The sequence below is a fragment of the Kogia breviceps genome, chromosome 8 (assembly GCF_026419965.1).
Source record: "Kogia breviceps isolate mKogBre1 chromosome 8, mKogBre1 haplotype 1, whole genome shotgun sequence".
Classification (NCBI taxonomy): Eukaryota; Metazoa; Chordata; class Mammalia; order Artiodactyla; family Physeteridae; genus Kogia; species Kogia breviceps.
This window is the reverse complement of record NC_081317.1, coordinates 24,209,724-24,223,781: the sequence shown is the minus strand read 5'-3', so window position 1 is coordinate 24,223,781 and position 14,058 is coordinate 24,209,724. Positions and strand designations below refer to the sequence as shown.

Genomic DNA, 14,058 nt, shown 5'->3' with positions numbered 1-14,058 from the left:
AAAGCAAGTCTAAGAGGGAAGTTTATAGCAATACAATCATACCTTAAGAAACAGGAAACATCTCAAATAAACAACCTAACCTTGCACCTAAAGCAATTAGAGAAAGAAGAACAACAACAAAAAAACCCCCCAAATTTAGCAGAAGGAAAGAAATCATAAAGATCAGATCAGAAATAATGAAAAAGAAATGAAGGAAACAACAGCAAAGATCAATAAACTAAAAGCTGGTTCTTTGAGAAGATAAACAAAATTGATAAACCATTAGCCAGACTCTTCAAGAAAAAAAGGGAGAGGACTCAAATCAATAGAATTAGAAATGAAAAAGAAGTAACAACTGACAATGCAGAAATACAAAGCATCATGAGAGATACTCTATGCCAATAAAATGGACAAGCTGGAAGAAATGGACAAATTCTGAGAAATGCACACCCTGCCGAGACTGAACCAGGAAGAAATAGAAAATAAGAACAGAACAATCACAACACTCAAATTGAAACTGAGATTAAAAATCTTCCAACAAACAAAAGCCCAGTATCAGGTGGCTTCACAGGCGAATTCTATCAAACATTTAGAGAAGAGCTAACATCTATCCTTCTCAAACTATTCCAAAAGATAGCAGAGGGAGGAACACTCCCAAACTCATTCTACGAGGCCACCATCACCCTGATACCAAAACCAGACAAAGATGTCACAAAAAGAGAAAACTACAGGCCAATATCACTGATGAACATAGATACAAAAATCCTCAACAAAATACTAGCAAACAGAATCCAACAGCACATTAAAAGGATCATACACCATGATTAAGTGGGGTTTATTCCAGGAATGCAAGGATTCTTCAATATACGCAAACCAATCAATGTGATACACCATATTAACAAACTGAAGGAGAAAAACCATATGATCATCTCAATAGATGCAGAGAAAGCTTTTGACAAAATTCAACACCCATTTATGATAAAAACCCTGCAGAAAGTAGGCATAGAGGGAACTTTCCTCCACATAATAAAGGCCATATATGACAAACCCACAGCCAACATCGTCCTCAATGGTGAAAAAATGAAACCATTTCCACTAAGATCAGGAACAAGATAAGGTTGCCCACTCTCACCACTATTATTCAACATAGTTTTGGAAGTTTTAGCCATAGCAATCAGAGAAGAAAAACAAATAAAAGGAGTCTAAAATGGAAAAGAAGTAAAGTTGTCACTGTTTGCAGATGACATGATACTCTACATAGAGAATCCTAAAGATACTACCAGAAAACTACTAGAGCTAATCAATGAATTTGGTAAAGTAGCAGGATACAAAATTAATGCACAGAAAGCTCTGGCATTCCTATACACTAATGATGAAAAATCTGAAAGTGAAATTAAGAAAACACTCCCATTTACCACTGCAACAAAAAGAATAAAATATCTAGGAATAAACCTACTTAAGGAAACAAAAGACCTGTATGCAGAAAATTATAAGACACTGATGAAAGAAATTAAGGATGATACAAATAGATGGAGAGATATACCATGTTCTTGGATTGGAAGAATCAACATTGTGAAAATGATTCTACAACCCAAGGCAATCTACAGATTCAATGCAATCCCTATCAAACTACCACTGGCATTTTTCACAGAACTAGAACAAAAAGCTTCACAATTTGTATGGAAACACAAAACACCCCAAATAGCCAAAGCAATCTTGAGAAAGAAAAGTGCAGCTGGAGGAATCAGGCACCCTGACTTCAGACTATACTACAAAGCTACAGTAATCAAGACAGTATGGTACTGGTACAAAAACAGAAATATAGATCAATGGAACAGGATAGAAAGCCCAGAGATAAACCCACACACATATGGTCACCTTATCTTTGATAAAGGAGGCAAGAATATACAGTGGAGAAAAGACAGCCTCTTCACTAAGTGGTGCTCGGAAAACTGGACAGGTTCATGTAAAAGTATGAAATTAGAACACTCCCTAACACCATACACAAAAATAAACTCAAAATGGATTAAAGATCTAAATGTAAGGCCAGACACTATCAAACTCTTAGAGGAAAACATAGGCAGAACACTCTATGACATAAATCACAGCAAGATCCTTTTTGACCCACCTCCTAGAGAAATGGAAATAAAAACAAAAATTAACAAATGGGACCTAATGAAACTTGAAAGCTTTTGCACAGCAAAGGAAACCAAAAACAAGACCAAAAGACAACCCTCAGAATGGGAGAAAATATTTGCAAATGAACCAACTGACAAAGGATTAATTTCCAAGATTTACAAGCAGCTCATGCAGCTCAAAAAAAAAAACCCAATCCACAAATGGGCAGAAGACCTAAATAGACATTTCTCCAAAGAAGATATACAGATTGCCAACAAACACATGAAAGAATGCTCAACATCATTAATCATTAGAGAAATGCAAATCAAAACTACAATGAGATATCATCTCACACCGGTCAGAATGGCCATCATCAAAAAATCTAAGAACAATAAATGCTGGAGAGGGTGTGGAGAAAAGGGAACACTCTTGCACTGCTGGTGGAAATGTGAATTGGTACAGCCACTACAGAGGACAGTATGGAGTTTCCTTAAAAAACTACAAATAGAACTACCATATGACCCAGCAATCCCACTACTGGGCATATACCCTGAGAAAACCATAATTCAAAATGAGTTATGTACAAAATGTTCATTGCATCTCTATTTACAATAGCCAGGAGATGGAAGCAACCTAAGTGTCCATCATCAGATGAATGGATAAAGAAGATGTGGCAACATATAAAATGGAATATTACTCAGCCATAAAAAGAAACGAAATTGAGTTATTTGTAGTGAGATGGATGGACCTAGAGTCTGTCATACAGAGTGAAGTCAGAAAGAGAAAGACAAATACCATATGCTAACACATATATATGGAATCTAAGGGAAAAAAATGTCATGAAGAACCTAGGGGTGAGACGGGAATAAAGACACAGACCTCCTAACGAATGGACCTGAGGATATGGGGAGGGGGAAGGGTAAGCTGTGAGAAAGTGAGAGAGTGGCATGGACATAAATACACTACCAAACGTAAAATAGATAGCTAGTGGGAAGCAACCACATAGCACAGGGAGATCAGCTTGGTGGTTTGTGACCACCTAGAGGGGTGGGATAGGGAGGGTGGGAGGGAGGGAGATGCAAGAGGGAAGAGATATGGGAATGTGTGTATGTGTATAGCTGATTCACTTTGTTATAGAGCAGAAACTAACACACCATTGTAAAGCAATTATACTCCAATAAAGATGTTAAAAAAAATTCTTAGAAAGGTATAACCTTCCAAGACTGAACCAGGAAGAAACAGAAAATATGAACAGACCAATCACAAGGAATGAAATTGAAACTGTGATTAAAAATCTTCCAACAAACAGAATTCCAGGACCAGATGGCCTCACAGGTGAATTCTATCAAACATTTAGAGAAGAGGTAACACCAATCCTTCTCAAACTCTTCAAAAAAATTGCAGAGGAAGGAACACTCCCAAACTCATTCTATGAGGCCACCATCACCCTGATATCAAAACCAGACAAAGATAGTATAAAAATAGAAAATTACAGACCAATATCACTGATGAATATAGATGCAAAAATACTCAACAAAATACTACCAAAGAGAATCCAGCAACACATTAAAAGGATCATACATCATGATCAAGTGGGATTTATCCCAGGGATGCAAGGATTCTTCAATACATGCAAACCAATCAACGTGATACACCATATTAACAAACTGAAGAATAAAAACCATATGATCATCTCAATAGATGCAGAAAAAGCTTTTGACAAAATTCCACACCCTTTTATGATAAAAACTCTCCATAAAGTGGGCATAGAGGGCACCTACCTCAACATAATACAGGCCATATACGAGAAACCCACAGCAAACATCATTCTCAAAGCATTTCCTCGAAGATCAGGAACAAGACAAGGATGTCCACTCTCACCACTATTATTCATCATAGTTTTGGAAGTCCTAGCCATGGCAGTCAGAGAAGAAAAAGAAATAAAAGGAATACAAATTGGAAAAGAAGTAAAACAGTCACTGTTTGCAGATGACATGATACTCTACATAGAGAATCCTAAAAATGATACCAGAAAACTACTAGAGCTAATCAATGAATTTGGTAAAGCTGCAGGATACAAAATTAATGCACAGAAATCTCTTGCATTCCTGTACACTAATGATAAAAAATCTGAAAGAGAAATTAAGGAAACACTCCCATTTAGCATTGCAACAAAAAGAGTAAAATGCCTAGGAATAAACCTACCTAGGGAGACAGAAGACCTGTATGCAGAAAACTATAAAACACTGATGAAAGAAATTAAAGATGATACCAACAGATGGAGAGATATACCATGTTCTTGGACTGGATGAATCAACATTGTGAAAATGACTCTACTACCCAAAGCAATCTACAGATTCAATGCAAACCCTATCAAACTACCACTGGCATTTTTTACAGAACTAGAACAAAAAATTTCACAATTTGTATGGAAACACAAAAGACCCTGAATAGCCAAAGCAATCTTGAGAACAAAAAACACAGCTGGAGGAATCAGACTCCCTGACTTCAGACTATAAAGCTACAGTAATCAAGACATTTTGGTACTGGCACAAAAACAGAAATATAGATCAACAGAACAGGATAGAAAGCCCAGAGATAAACCCACACACATATGGTCACCTTATTTTTGATAAAGGAGGCAAGAATATACAATGGAGAAAAGACAGCCTCTTCAATAAGTGGTGCTGGGAAAACTGGACAGGTTCATGTAAAGGAATGAAATTAGAACACTCCCTAACAGCAAACACAAAAATAAACTCAAAATGGATTAAAGACCTAAATGTAAGACCAGACACTATAAAACTCTTAGAGAAAACCATAGGAAGAACACTCTATGACATAAATCACAGCAAGATCTTTTTTGATCCACCTCCTAGAGTAATGGAAGTAAAAAGAAAAATAAACAAGTGGGACCTAATGAAACTTAAAAGCTTTTGCACAGCAAAGGAAACCATAAACAGAATGAAAAGACAACCCTCAGAATGGGAGAAAATATTTGCAAACAAATCAACAGACAAAGGATTAATCTCCAAAATATATAAACAGCTCATGCAGCTCAATATTAAAAAACAAACAATCCAATCCAAAAATGGGCAGAAGACCTAAATAGACATTTCTCCAAAGAAGACATACAGATGGCCAAGAAGCACATGAAAAGCTGCTCAACATCACTAATTATTAGAGAAATGCAAATGAAAATTCAATGAGCTATCACCTCACACCAGTTAGAATGGCCATCATCAGAAAATCTACAAACAATCAATGCTGGAGAGGGTGTGAAGAAAAGGGAACCCTCTTGCACTGTTGGTGGGAATGTAAATTGATACAGCCACTATGGAGAACAGTATGGAGGTTCCTTAAAAAACTAAAAATAGAATTACCATATGACCCAGCAACCCCACTACTGGGCATATACCCAGAGAAAACCATAATTCAAAAAGACACATGCACCCCAATGTTCATTGCAGCACTATTTACAATAGCCAGGTCATGGAAGCAACCTAAATGCCCATCAACAGATGAATGGATAAGGAAGATGTGGTACATATATACAATGGAATATTACTCAGCCATAAAAAGGAACGAAATTGGGTCATTTGTTGAGACGTGGATGGATCTAGAGACTGTCATACAGAGTGAAGTTAAGTTAGAAAGAGAAAAACAAATATTGCATATTAATGCATATATGTGGAACCTAGAAAAATGGTACAGATGAACTGGTATGCAGGGCAGAAATTGAGACACAGATGTAGAGAACAAATGTATGGACAGCAAGGGGGGAAAGTGGCGGGGGTGTGTGGGGTGTGTGTGATGAATGGGCAATTGAGATTGACATGTATACACTGATGTATATAAAACTGATGACTAATAAGAACCTGCTGTATAAAAAATAAATAAATTTAAAAAATATATATATATATATGGGTAAGATCAGCACTCTTCAGGATGATGGCGAGGTTGCGCTGGAGGAGGGGCCGGATGGAAGCTGCCACTGTATTTCCCGAGGAGGGTCCAGAGACCACGCCCAGGTGTCTGGCCTGGGTAAGCCCTTCAGAAGAGGAACAGGCCCGGGCCTTTCTCCTAGGTAAGAAGTTCAAGATGAGGCTAATTAGCCTGAAGATAAACCTTGAAACCAAGGGCAGTGTCCGGGACTCAGAAGCCTCATCCTTTTCCAACTAAAGCACAAAGCAAAATCAGGAGAGCCTCATTTCACATGCTACACACCTTGTACTGCTGCGAGTTTGGTGGATATAACTTCAGAGCTTCGTTATACAAGTTTTTATCTTTTATTAAGTTTAAGCATTCTGGGAAGTACTCCGGTCCTACAGGAATAAGATTCATACACACGCAAGCTTGAGACTTGGGAAGCATAATGGATTCCATTTCTACCAATGGTCCCTACATGAAATCAACAAGGGACCTTTTTAAGACCTGCATAATTAGAGTATCTGGAGAGCGGGAATGCAGGAGTGTGAGCTTTAATGAGCGCCACTGCGGATTCTGAGGTATGAGAAGCACCAACTGGAATCAGAGTTCTACTTAAAAGGAATTTTCCACCACCCCTGATGAGTGACCACCCAGCCCCGTGTTTGCTCAGCCTCCTTAGTGAGAATCACCTGGGGAGCTTATTAACCATACACACGCCCGAGTCCCGTCCCAGCCCAGCTGAACCAGATTCTCCAAGGAAGCCAGAAGCCGAATGCTTAACAAGCACCCCAGGTGACTCTTCCTTGTCCCCGTCTCAGCCCTTAGGAAAGAGTCATAACTGCTGAAGCCTGAGGCTCCAGTACTGGTCAGGGACGGGGTGAAGCAGAACACCCGGCCTCGTGCTGCTTCGACTCCGTATCACTGCCAGTCAAAACTGTGTCAGGGCACTGCCAGTAGGCACGGCCACTCAGACAGGCTGGGTTTCCTTCAGGTGTCTGCAAACACCACGAGAGGAGTGAATTATCAACCAATTTTGATTTTAAGACACTGAAGTGAATTTCGAGGATGATCACTCTTGACTCGAAAGCATCTGCTCTATGGAGCTATGGAGCTCCTCCCGTTCATTCAAAGACATTTGCTTTACCCTCAGCTTTTCAAAACATATGATAAGAAGGTGCGCGTACGTAATTGTTAACATTTTCAGGTGTGGAAATTGAAATCAGTCTGTCTCAACTAACATTTGATTGCAATTCATACCCTACCTAGTTCCAAAGAATACTTGAAGCAGAAATAAACAGAAATAAACATACCTCTCACTGTTCGCTGCTCCTGAGCTCTCGCGACGCGCACTGGGTTTCTGGGCCGCAGGGCCGCTCGAGCCCTTCGGGTAGTGGCTGAAGCCGGCGGACGGGAAACCGGCCCGACAACTATCCGGGAGCGAGGCAAGTTGGAAACGCTCCGAGCGGCGCCGGAGTGACGTCACGCGCCGGAGGGGGCGTGGCGTGCCTTCTTCTTTGACCCGCAAAGTACAGTGAGGAGCTGCGCTCGCAACCGCCCCCTATCCCATAAGTCCTCATGCACAGCCTATTGTATCTGAGCCCCGCTTTGACGTCAGACCCCAAAGCTCAGTAATAGGAGCCGGTGGGCGGAGCCTGCGGAGCCTCGGGCGTTCGCGCGACACGTACCCCCGGCCACCCGCTGGAAAGACACCTTCATTCCTGGGGAGCGGGAGGAAGCGTCCAGGCCCCTGAGGGCGGGGCTTGCAGCACCTGAGGTCGCCATGGCTAACGAGCCCGAGACCCCTGTGGCCGCCTGGGCTGCGGAGCCCGCGGTGCCGTCGCTTGTGGATCGTTACTTCACTCGGTGGTACAAAGCGGGTAAGTGGAGAATGATGTCAGTCTCTTCTGGGCCCAATTTGTCTGACAGTATAGGGACTATGATGACAGATCATAAGCCACACGCACCTTCCCCAGCGCTTCCTCCCCACGTCAGAAGGAACTGGATCTCTCCGTTCTCCTGTAGGCCAAGGGAATAGCATTTGCAAGGACGTGGAAAACAGCAGGGTGCATTCTGGGTAGGGCGAGCGCAGTGCGAGTTCACGAGGGTGGGTTGCTTGCGGGAAGATGGTAGACTAAAGTGAGATCCCCGAGGGAGGCAGGAGCTGGATTGCAATCTCCTTGAGTGCCTAAAGAGATTTGAGGGGCTCAGTCCTCCAAGAAGAGGCGATACATAAAATGAGTTAAATGGTAGCGGTCTAAACTAAGGTAGAGGCGTAGGGATGGAGAGAAGAGGGTGGGTTAGAATAGAGGCATTTAGAAAGCAGAATCTAACACTTTTACTTAAAGGAAGTCGCTGGTATTACACATTTGCCACTTAGAAGTAGGTATCCTGTTGTACAGCTTTGTGTACGCAGCAAATATCAGTGATGAGAGCATCGTTGGGGACCCTCCTCTAACCCAACTTGCTCCCATTCATTTAGGGATAATAGGTGTACTCGTCTTTTACAATACTGAAATATTTTACAATAGCATACGTTTTATTAGCCAGACTTAGTGTAACCAGCCATCCGGTTAACCCTGGATTGAGGTGTTTTCGCGAATCCATTACTTTGAACGCTAACATCAGGACAGTCCTGGGCGAACCAGGATGAGTTAAGTCTCTCTAAAACTGACCAGCAAAACATGCTACTAAATTAAATAAAGAATACATTACTAATCACTTTTTTTCTAATAGAAATAATGATTGTACTCATTTTAAAGTGAGGATAAAAAAAGGTGGAGCAAAGAGTTAATCATCATTTTAGCATTGAATGAATGATTCCATCTGGACCAGATATCTTTAAATACTTTATGGTCAGCCTTCAGGTATATGTCTTTGAGTAATGAAGGGATACCAGTGATGTATGTGTCCAGCCTTCATAATTAACTACCTCTGTGAACCGAAGAAAGTACTACACAGTGGTAGTAAATATTGACTCAACAGCCATCAGACTCATTCATTTCTTCTAGATGTCAAAGGAAAACCCTGTGAGGACCACTGTATACTACAACACTCTAACCGGTAAGCAAATTGGAAATTTTAAATTATCAAAAAAAATTTTTTCTTGCATTGTAGCCTGGTATGGTCTTGTACTGAATAAATATTCATTAAATGATTATCTTCCACTGTATTGAGATGGTATTATTTAGAGTAGGAGTTTGGTTGACAAGAATGAGTCTTTCAGTGCCTACGCTAAACAAATAAACTTGCTTACCCAAACATCCAAATGGAGGACCACAGCCTCAGTCAGCTACTACCTCAAGTAACCAGCCTGTGCCTAACCACTGCATTGGCCAAGCCCATGGAGAGGGTTAGGGTAGAAGCACAGATGGTATCCTGTCCATACCGGCATGCCTTACTTTTCTCTCTTCCTCCTCAGTGCTGTCTAAACACCTCTGGTATGCTTCCCTTTGAGGGAAGGAAATTCAGTCCCATTTTCTCCATTCTTCTCTTTAGTTAAGCTCTAATAGTTGCCAGAGGAAAATGGGGGGAAATGATAGGCTGACTAAACAAATGTCAGCTCAGCTCTTCTTGTGCCAGTAGGAATACTGTGTTATAGGAGGAAGAATCATACCGAGCAATAACACAGGATCAATTTTTGCTCCTCGTAGAATATGTGTCATCACACTGGCAGGATCCCATCCAGTTCTTCAAAGTGGAAAAGCAATTAAAAGCATTTCCTATCAAATCAGTACCAACTGTAGCAGACTTCAGAACAAAGTCTCTGGGAAATTTAAGCGGGTATGTTCCCGTATTTCCCTACTTAAATCCTCTATTATCATAATAATGATAGAGCCAGCGAGTCTTAGAACCCAGTAATGTATGCTCAGCATACTTCCCTGGCAGTTAGAGATGATTTTAAGAATACTTAAGCTCTAAGGAAATTCTCAGGCCAAAAAAATGAGGTATTTCAGAAGGTATATTATCTGCCATATTAGCTTCTGGGCCACCATCCCTATCATCCCCAAGATGAAGGATGGAGAAGGTGGGCCTTGGAAAGAACAACTCTAATACCAATATAACAAGATGTTTTGTCCCTTCCTGTTTTAAGCCAGTATTTCGAATTCTATAAAATTTAATGATCAGTACTTCTTTATCATATATTTTCACATGTGAAATTAAAAGTAAAAGTCCTGAGGTAGTGAAAAAAAAATCAATCTGGGAAAATATACAGTATTTGCTTCGTATCATTTCCCATTCCTAAATCGTTGCCAATTTAATACACATCTAGCTACACCCTCTACCTCCACATAGTGTTTAGTTATAGGAGATGTTACCTGTGCCCTCTACAATTCTAGGCAAGATAGACATTTTACTGTTAAAGGAGGGTGTCACACCAAGGACAACTCAATACCATACTAAACTATCCTGACAAACCCGCTGGAAAGGAAAGTTTCAGTGGGTGATTTAGGTCCTTCATTTACTGAGTTCATACTGAGAGTTTCTGCTAATTACCTCACTGTTCTGGAAGACCCTTGCTTATACTCCCCTTTGTAGGCCTGAAGGCCCCTAATAACCTGCCTTATAATTACTGATTTTTCCTCACTCAGGAAGCAAGTGGATTTAAAAAGCATGGACCATTCTTAAAAGTCTACAAATTACAAGTAAAACAGTTAGTGCTTGTGATGTTCCTGTGATCAATCTTTGTCCAAAATAGTAGCACTGTTGTTACTACTGAGGAACAGAGAGGGACCTGCACATGGAACCCACTGTAGATAAGCTTTGATCACATCTCAGCACTGCCCATCATTTATTCTCCCAAGAGAGGTGACCAAAAGGGGTTAAAACACTTCTGACACAGAGCCAATGGAAGACAAACCATCTGGGACAAATCCCCAGCCCCTCCTCCCAAAAGAGGGGAGTCACACTGACTAGTCTTTTGGAACGAAGTACCCACAGGCAGAGGAGTGAAGCGCATGCAGTAACACCTGACGCTGTCTAATAATGTTGTGAGTGGGAAAGAGGCCATAAAGAACGGCATCTTGCCCTCACATGTTCACTGCAGTAAAAATTCCTGGGAAGAAAGAGCAACACATGAGACATGCTTGCATCCATTTCCCATGAGCCTCCTTGTACTGGGTTGGCCAAAAAGTTCGCTCCGGTTTTTCATGTTAGGGATAAACCTGCCCGAACTTTGTGGCCGACTCGACAGATATTTGTCAGAACCTCCCCAGATATATCCATACAGTGGAGTACATGAAAGCATAACCGTGCCACAACATTCAAGCAGACATATGTCAAAATGAAGTATTTGCTAGCGGGTTATAGGATAATGGGTAAGTTACTCTTATCTGCTACTTAAAACTTTTCTGTTTTCCAAATTTTCCTCAAATTGCATTTTTTTTAATTAGAAAAATATCCCTTCTTCAGAAAGTCTCAGTGATTGACCTAATAAAGAAGTTCCTTTCTCTATTAAGTTCTAATATAAAAATAAGGTAGGAATCTTAATGAAACTAACTTTGTACAATATTGCTGTCATTCTCTATAATGTTGAATTTTATATTATTGCTTATTGATCAGATTTTCCTGCCCTTTTGAATCTTTACACTTGGCCATGTGCAGCTTTCTCATGTACAGTTAAATATAAGATAATAAGTTAAGATAAAATATATTCTTAATATGTAACTAAACTACCTATTATCACATTTGTCTTAGTCTGCTTTTTCCCCTAGAGCCTAGGATGGTGCCTAGCCCATAGAGGCATTTAGTATATAAATATTTGAATAAATGAATGGTTTTTCTGTACTTAAGTCATTTTTATTTAAAACGCTAATTCCAGGAATATGTCCTATTGTAACTGTGAGGGCTGCCTCACAAAGAAAAGTGAAAATGTACATCAATTAATTGTTTCTTCCCTTTTATTATCAGGGGGCACAGTTTCTAACAGAACTTGCACCTCTGTGTAAGATTTACTGCTCTGATGGAGAAGAGTTCACCATATCTAGGTGAGTTACTTTTTAACCACAATTTTGGAGAAACAAAGAAGGTAATTTTCTTCAAAGCAATTTTTTCATTAAATAGCTGTGTTAGAGGACGATTGATGGAAGTGAATGAAAACATTCTCCATAAGAAATAAGATCCCATCCACACACTTTTTATCTGATTTTTTACTATTTGACAGTATTAAATATTCTGTTTCCCTTCTAGCCATCCACCGAAGGATACATTGCAGTTGTGTTGCCCAAGTTTGAAGAAAGTAAAAGCATAACAGAAGGGTTACTGACACAAAAACAGTATGAGGAAGTCATGGTGAAACGCATCAATGCCACAACAGCGACCTCATGAGGATTAAGATTGAGTAAAAACAACAGGGCATTCTTATCCTCACCTGGCCTACCAGTCAGTGCACTAAGGAAGAACCAGAGATGCTGAAGCATACTTCACACCCGGCCATCCGCAGGGAGACCTGATCTTAAAACCTGACCTAGGTTTCCTTCTTTGACTTGCATAACAAGCCTTGATTCCATTTTGTCTTCAACCTCCCAGATCTGCCTGCCCATGTACTCACTCTGTTCTTTTGCTTTTCTCTTTCTAACAACTGGCAAGCGACAGATGTTTTTCTGATTAAAAGCCAACAAACAGGGCTTCCCTGGTGGCGCAATGGTTGAGAGTCCGCCTGCCGATGCAGGAGACACGGGTTTGTGCCCCGGTCCGGGAAGATCCCACATGCCGCGGAGCGGCTGGGCCCGTGAGCCATGGCCGCTGGGCCTGCGCGTCCGGAGCCTGTGCTCCGCAACGGGAGAGGCCATAGCAGTGAGAGGCCCGCATACCGCTTAAAAAAACAAACCAACCAAAAAAAACGCACGTTGAAGAAAATTTGGAAAAGACGGCAAAATAAAAAAATAATTTACCCATCATCCTGTAATCCGTTAGTAAATACTAGGTTTTGATGTAATTCTGTTTGAATATTATGGCATGGTTATTGTTTTTGCCTCAATTTTACATCACTTTGAAGTTGAAGAACAACTGGCCTCTCTTACCCAGTCTGCTTCAGTGTGACACGACGCAAACATCTGGTGCCACCCCTTCTGCCCCAACTCCCCCGCCACTCAGGTTGCTGGGAAGAGTCAGGGTGTAGAGTGTACCTTCTCTAGGTCTATGGGTTGGCCTTCAACTCTGAACAATGTAGCACTGTAACACTGGTATCTTAATGAGGGACACATGAAAAGGCTTTGAAAGGGGCTTTGCTAACATGGAAGTATCAATATCATAATGCTGTATGAAGTAACATGTGCATTTGTGGTCTCTCAGTCTCACACTCTAGTTAGAGTAACCAGCGAAGAAGTTCCGGAGAGGTTCCTGGAATTTGAAGACACAGAGGCTTTTGAACAGAACAAAAGCTTTCACATCATTTAAACAATAAACAAAAAACTATGAATTCATGGTTTAAGACTGTATACTTGTTTTCATTGAATTTCAAATTAAAGGACTTTAAAAACTGTTATTTTTCCTTAAGTGCTGCAACACATACATACATATAAATATATGGTTTTAAATAAAACGATTATCATTGACATGTAAATTCTTTTGGTCCTCTATCATCTTATGCTGTTGAAGTGATGTTATCCCTTTCCTACCACCACTTGCATTTAAATAAGAGAATTCTCATTTCAGGTATGTAAACTCTTTTGTAAATAAATTTTTTAAAATTATTTTGGACTTACAAGGAAACTTTTCACTTAAGTGCCAGCATGACTCTCCCCTAAGTAGGCCCACCAGATGTGATACACGTAGTAACTCTACAAACATCTACCTTGATAGTGCTATGAGGTGAAAGCGTAAGCACCAAACAGCAAATCCCCATTTCACGTAGCACAAATGATTTCCAAAGATGTCATAAAACAAAGATACTAAAAATAGTAAAAGAATTATTTATCTATTTTACATATAACATTACCTCACATCATTTTCCCATTATTTCCATTGTAATTTAAAAGAATATTTTGGTTTCAGGACATAAAAATCATGTTTGACGATTTTTATAAAGATCAT

At 40.2% G+C, this 14,058-nt stretch overlaps 2 protein-coding genes across 3 annotated transcripts in view; one reads left to right on the top strand and one right to left on the bottom strand.

Annotated features, from left to right (window-relative positions):
- The window catches only part of LOC131761437 (elongator complex protein 1-like), a 447,559-nt gene extending 439,750 nt beyond the window's left edge, over window positions 1-7,809 (bottom strand). The window contains exons 1-3 of the mRNA XM_067041054.1: window positions 7,709-7,809; window positions 7,338-7,483; window positions 6,325-6,422 (exon numbers count right to left, since the gene is read on the bottom strand). Of these exons, the coding sequence (XP_066897155.1) occupies window positions 6,325-6,422; window positions 7,338-7,483; window positions 7,709-7,809 (345 nt within the window). The remainder of the gene's footprint in view (window positions 1-6,324; window positions 6,423-7,337; window positions 7,484-7,708) is intronic.
- LOC131761444 (protein Abitram-like) lies at window positions 7,647-13,510 on the top strand. Of its 2 annotated transcripts, none has more exons than XM_067041000.1 (5): window positions 7,647-7,904; window positions 9,036-9,087; window positions 9,678-9,807; window positions 11,935-12,011; window positions 12,214-13,510. In XM_067041000.1, exons 1-5 carry the CDS (start codon window positions 7,808-7,810, stop codon window positions 12,272-12,274), a joined length of 417 nt encoding a protein of 138 aa, XP_066897101.1. In that variant the 5' UTR covers window positions 7,647-7,807; the 3' UTR covers window positions 12,275-13,510. The 2 variants fall into 2 exon arrangements, with proteins under 2 accessions (XP_066897101.1, XP_066897102.1); XM_067041001.1 differs by having other exon boundaries at window positions 7,681-7,904; window positions 13,318-13,456.
- Window positions 13,511-14,058: the final 548 nt, after the last annotated feature.

Bases quoted from the DNA above. Each gene is read 5' to 3' on its own strand.
- LOC131761444 (XM_067041000.1), top strand. From the start codon at position 7,808: ATGGCTAACGAGCCCGAGACCCCTGTGGCCGCCTGGGCTGCGGAGCCC. The intron at 9,088-9,677 runs GTAAGCAAATTG...TGCTCCTCGTAG, and splicing joins ATACTACAACACTCTAACCG to AATATGTGTCATCACACTGG. The intron at 12,012-12,213 runs GTGAGTTACTTT...TTTCCCTTCTAG, and splicing joins GAAGAGTTCACCATATCTAG to CCATCCACCGAAGGATACAT.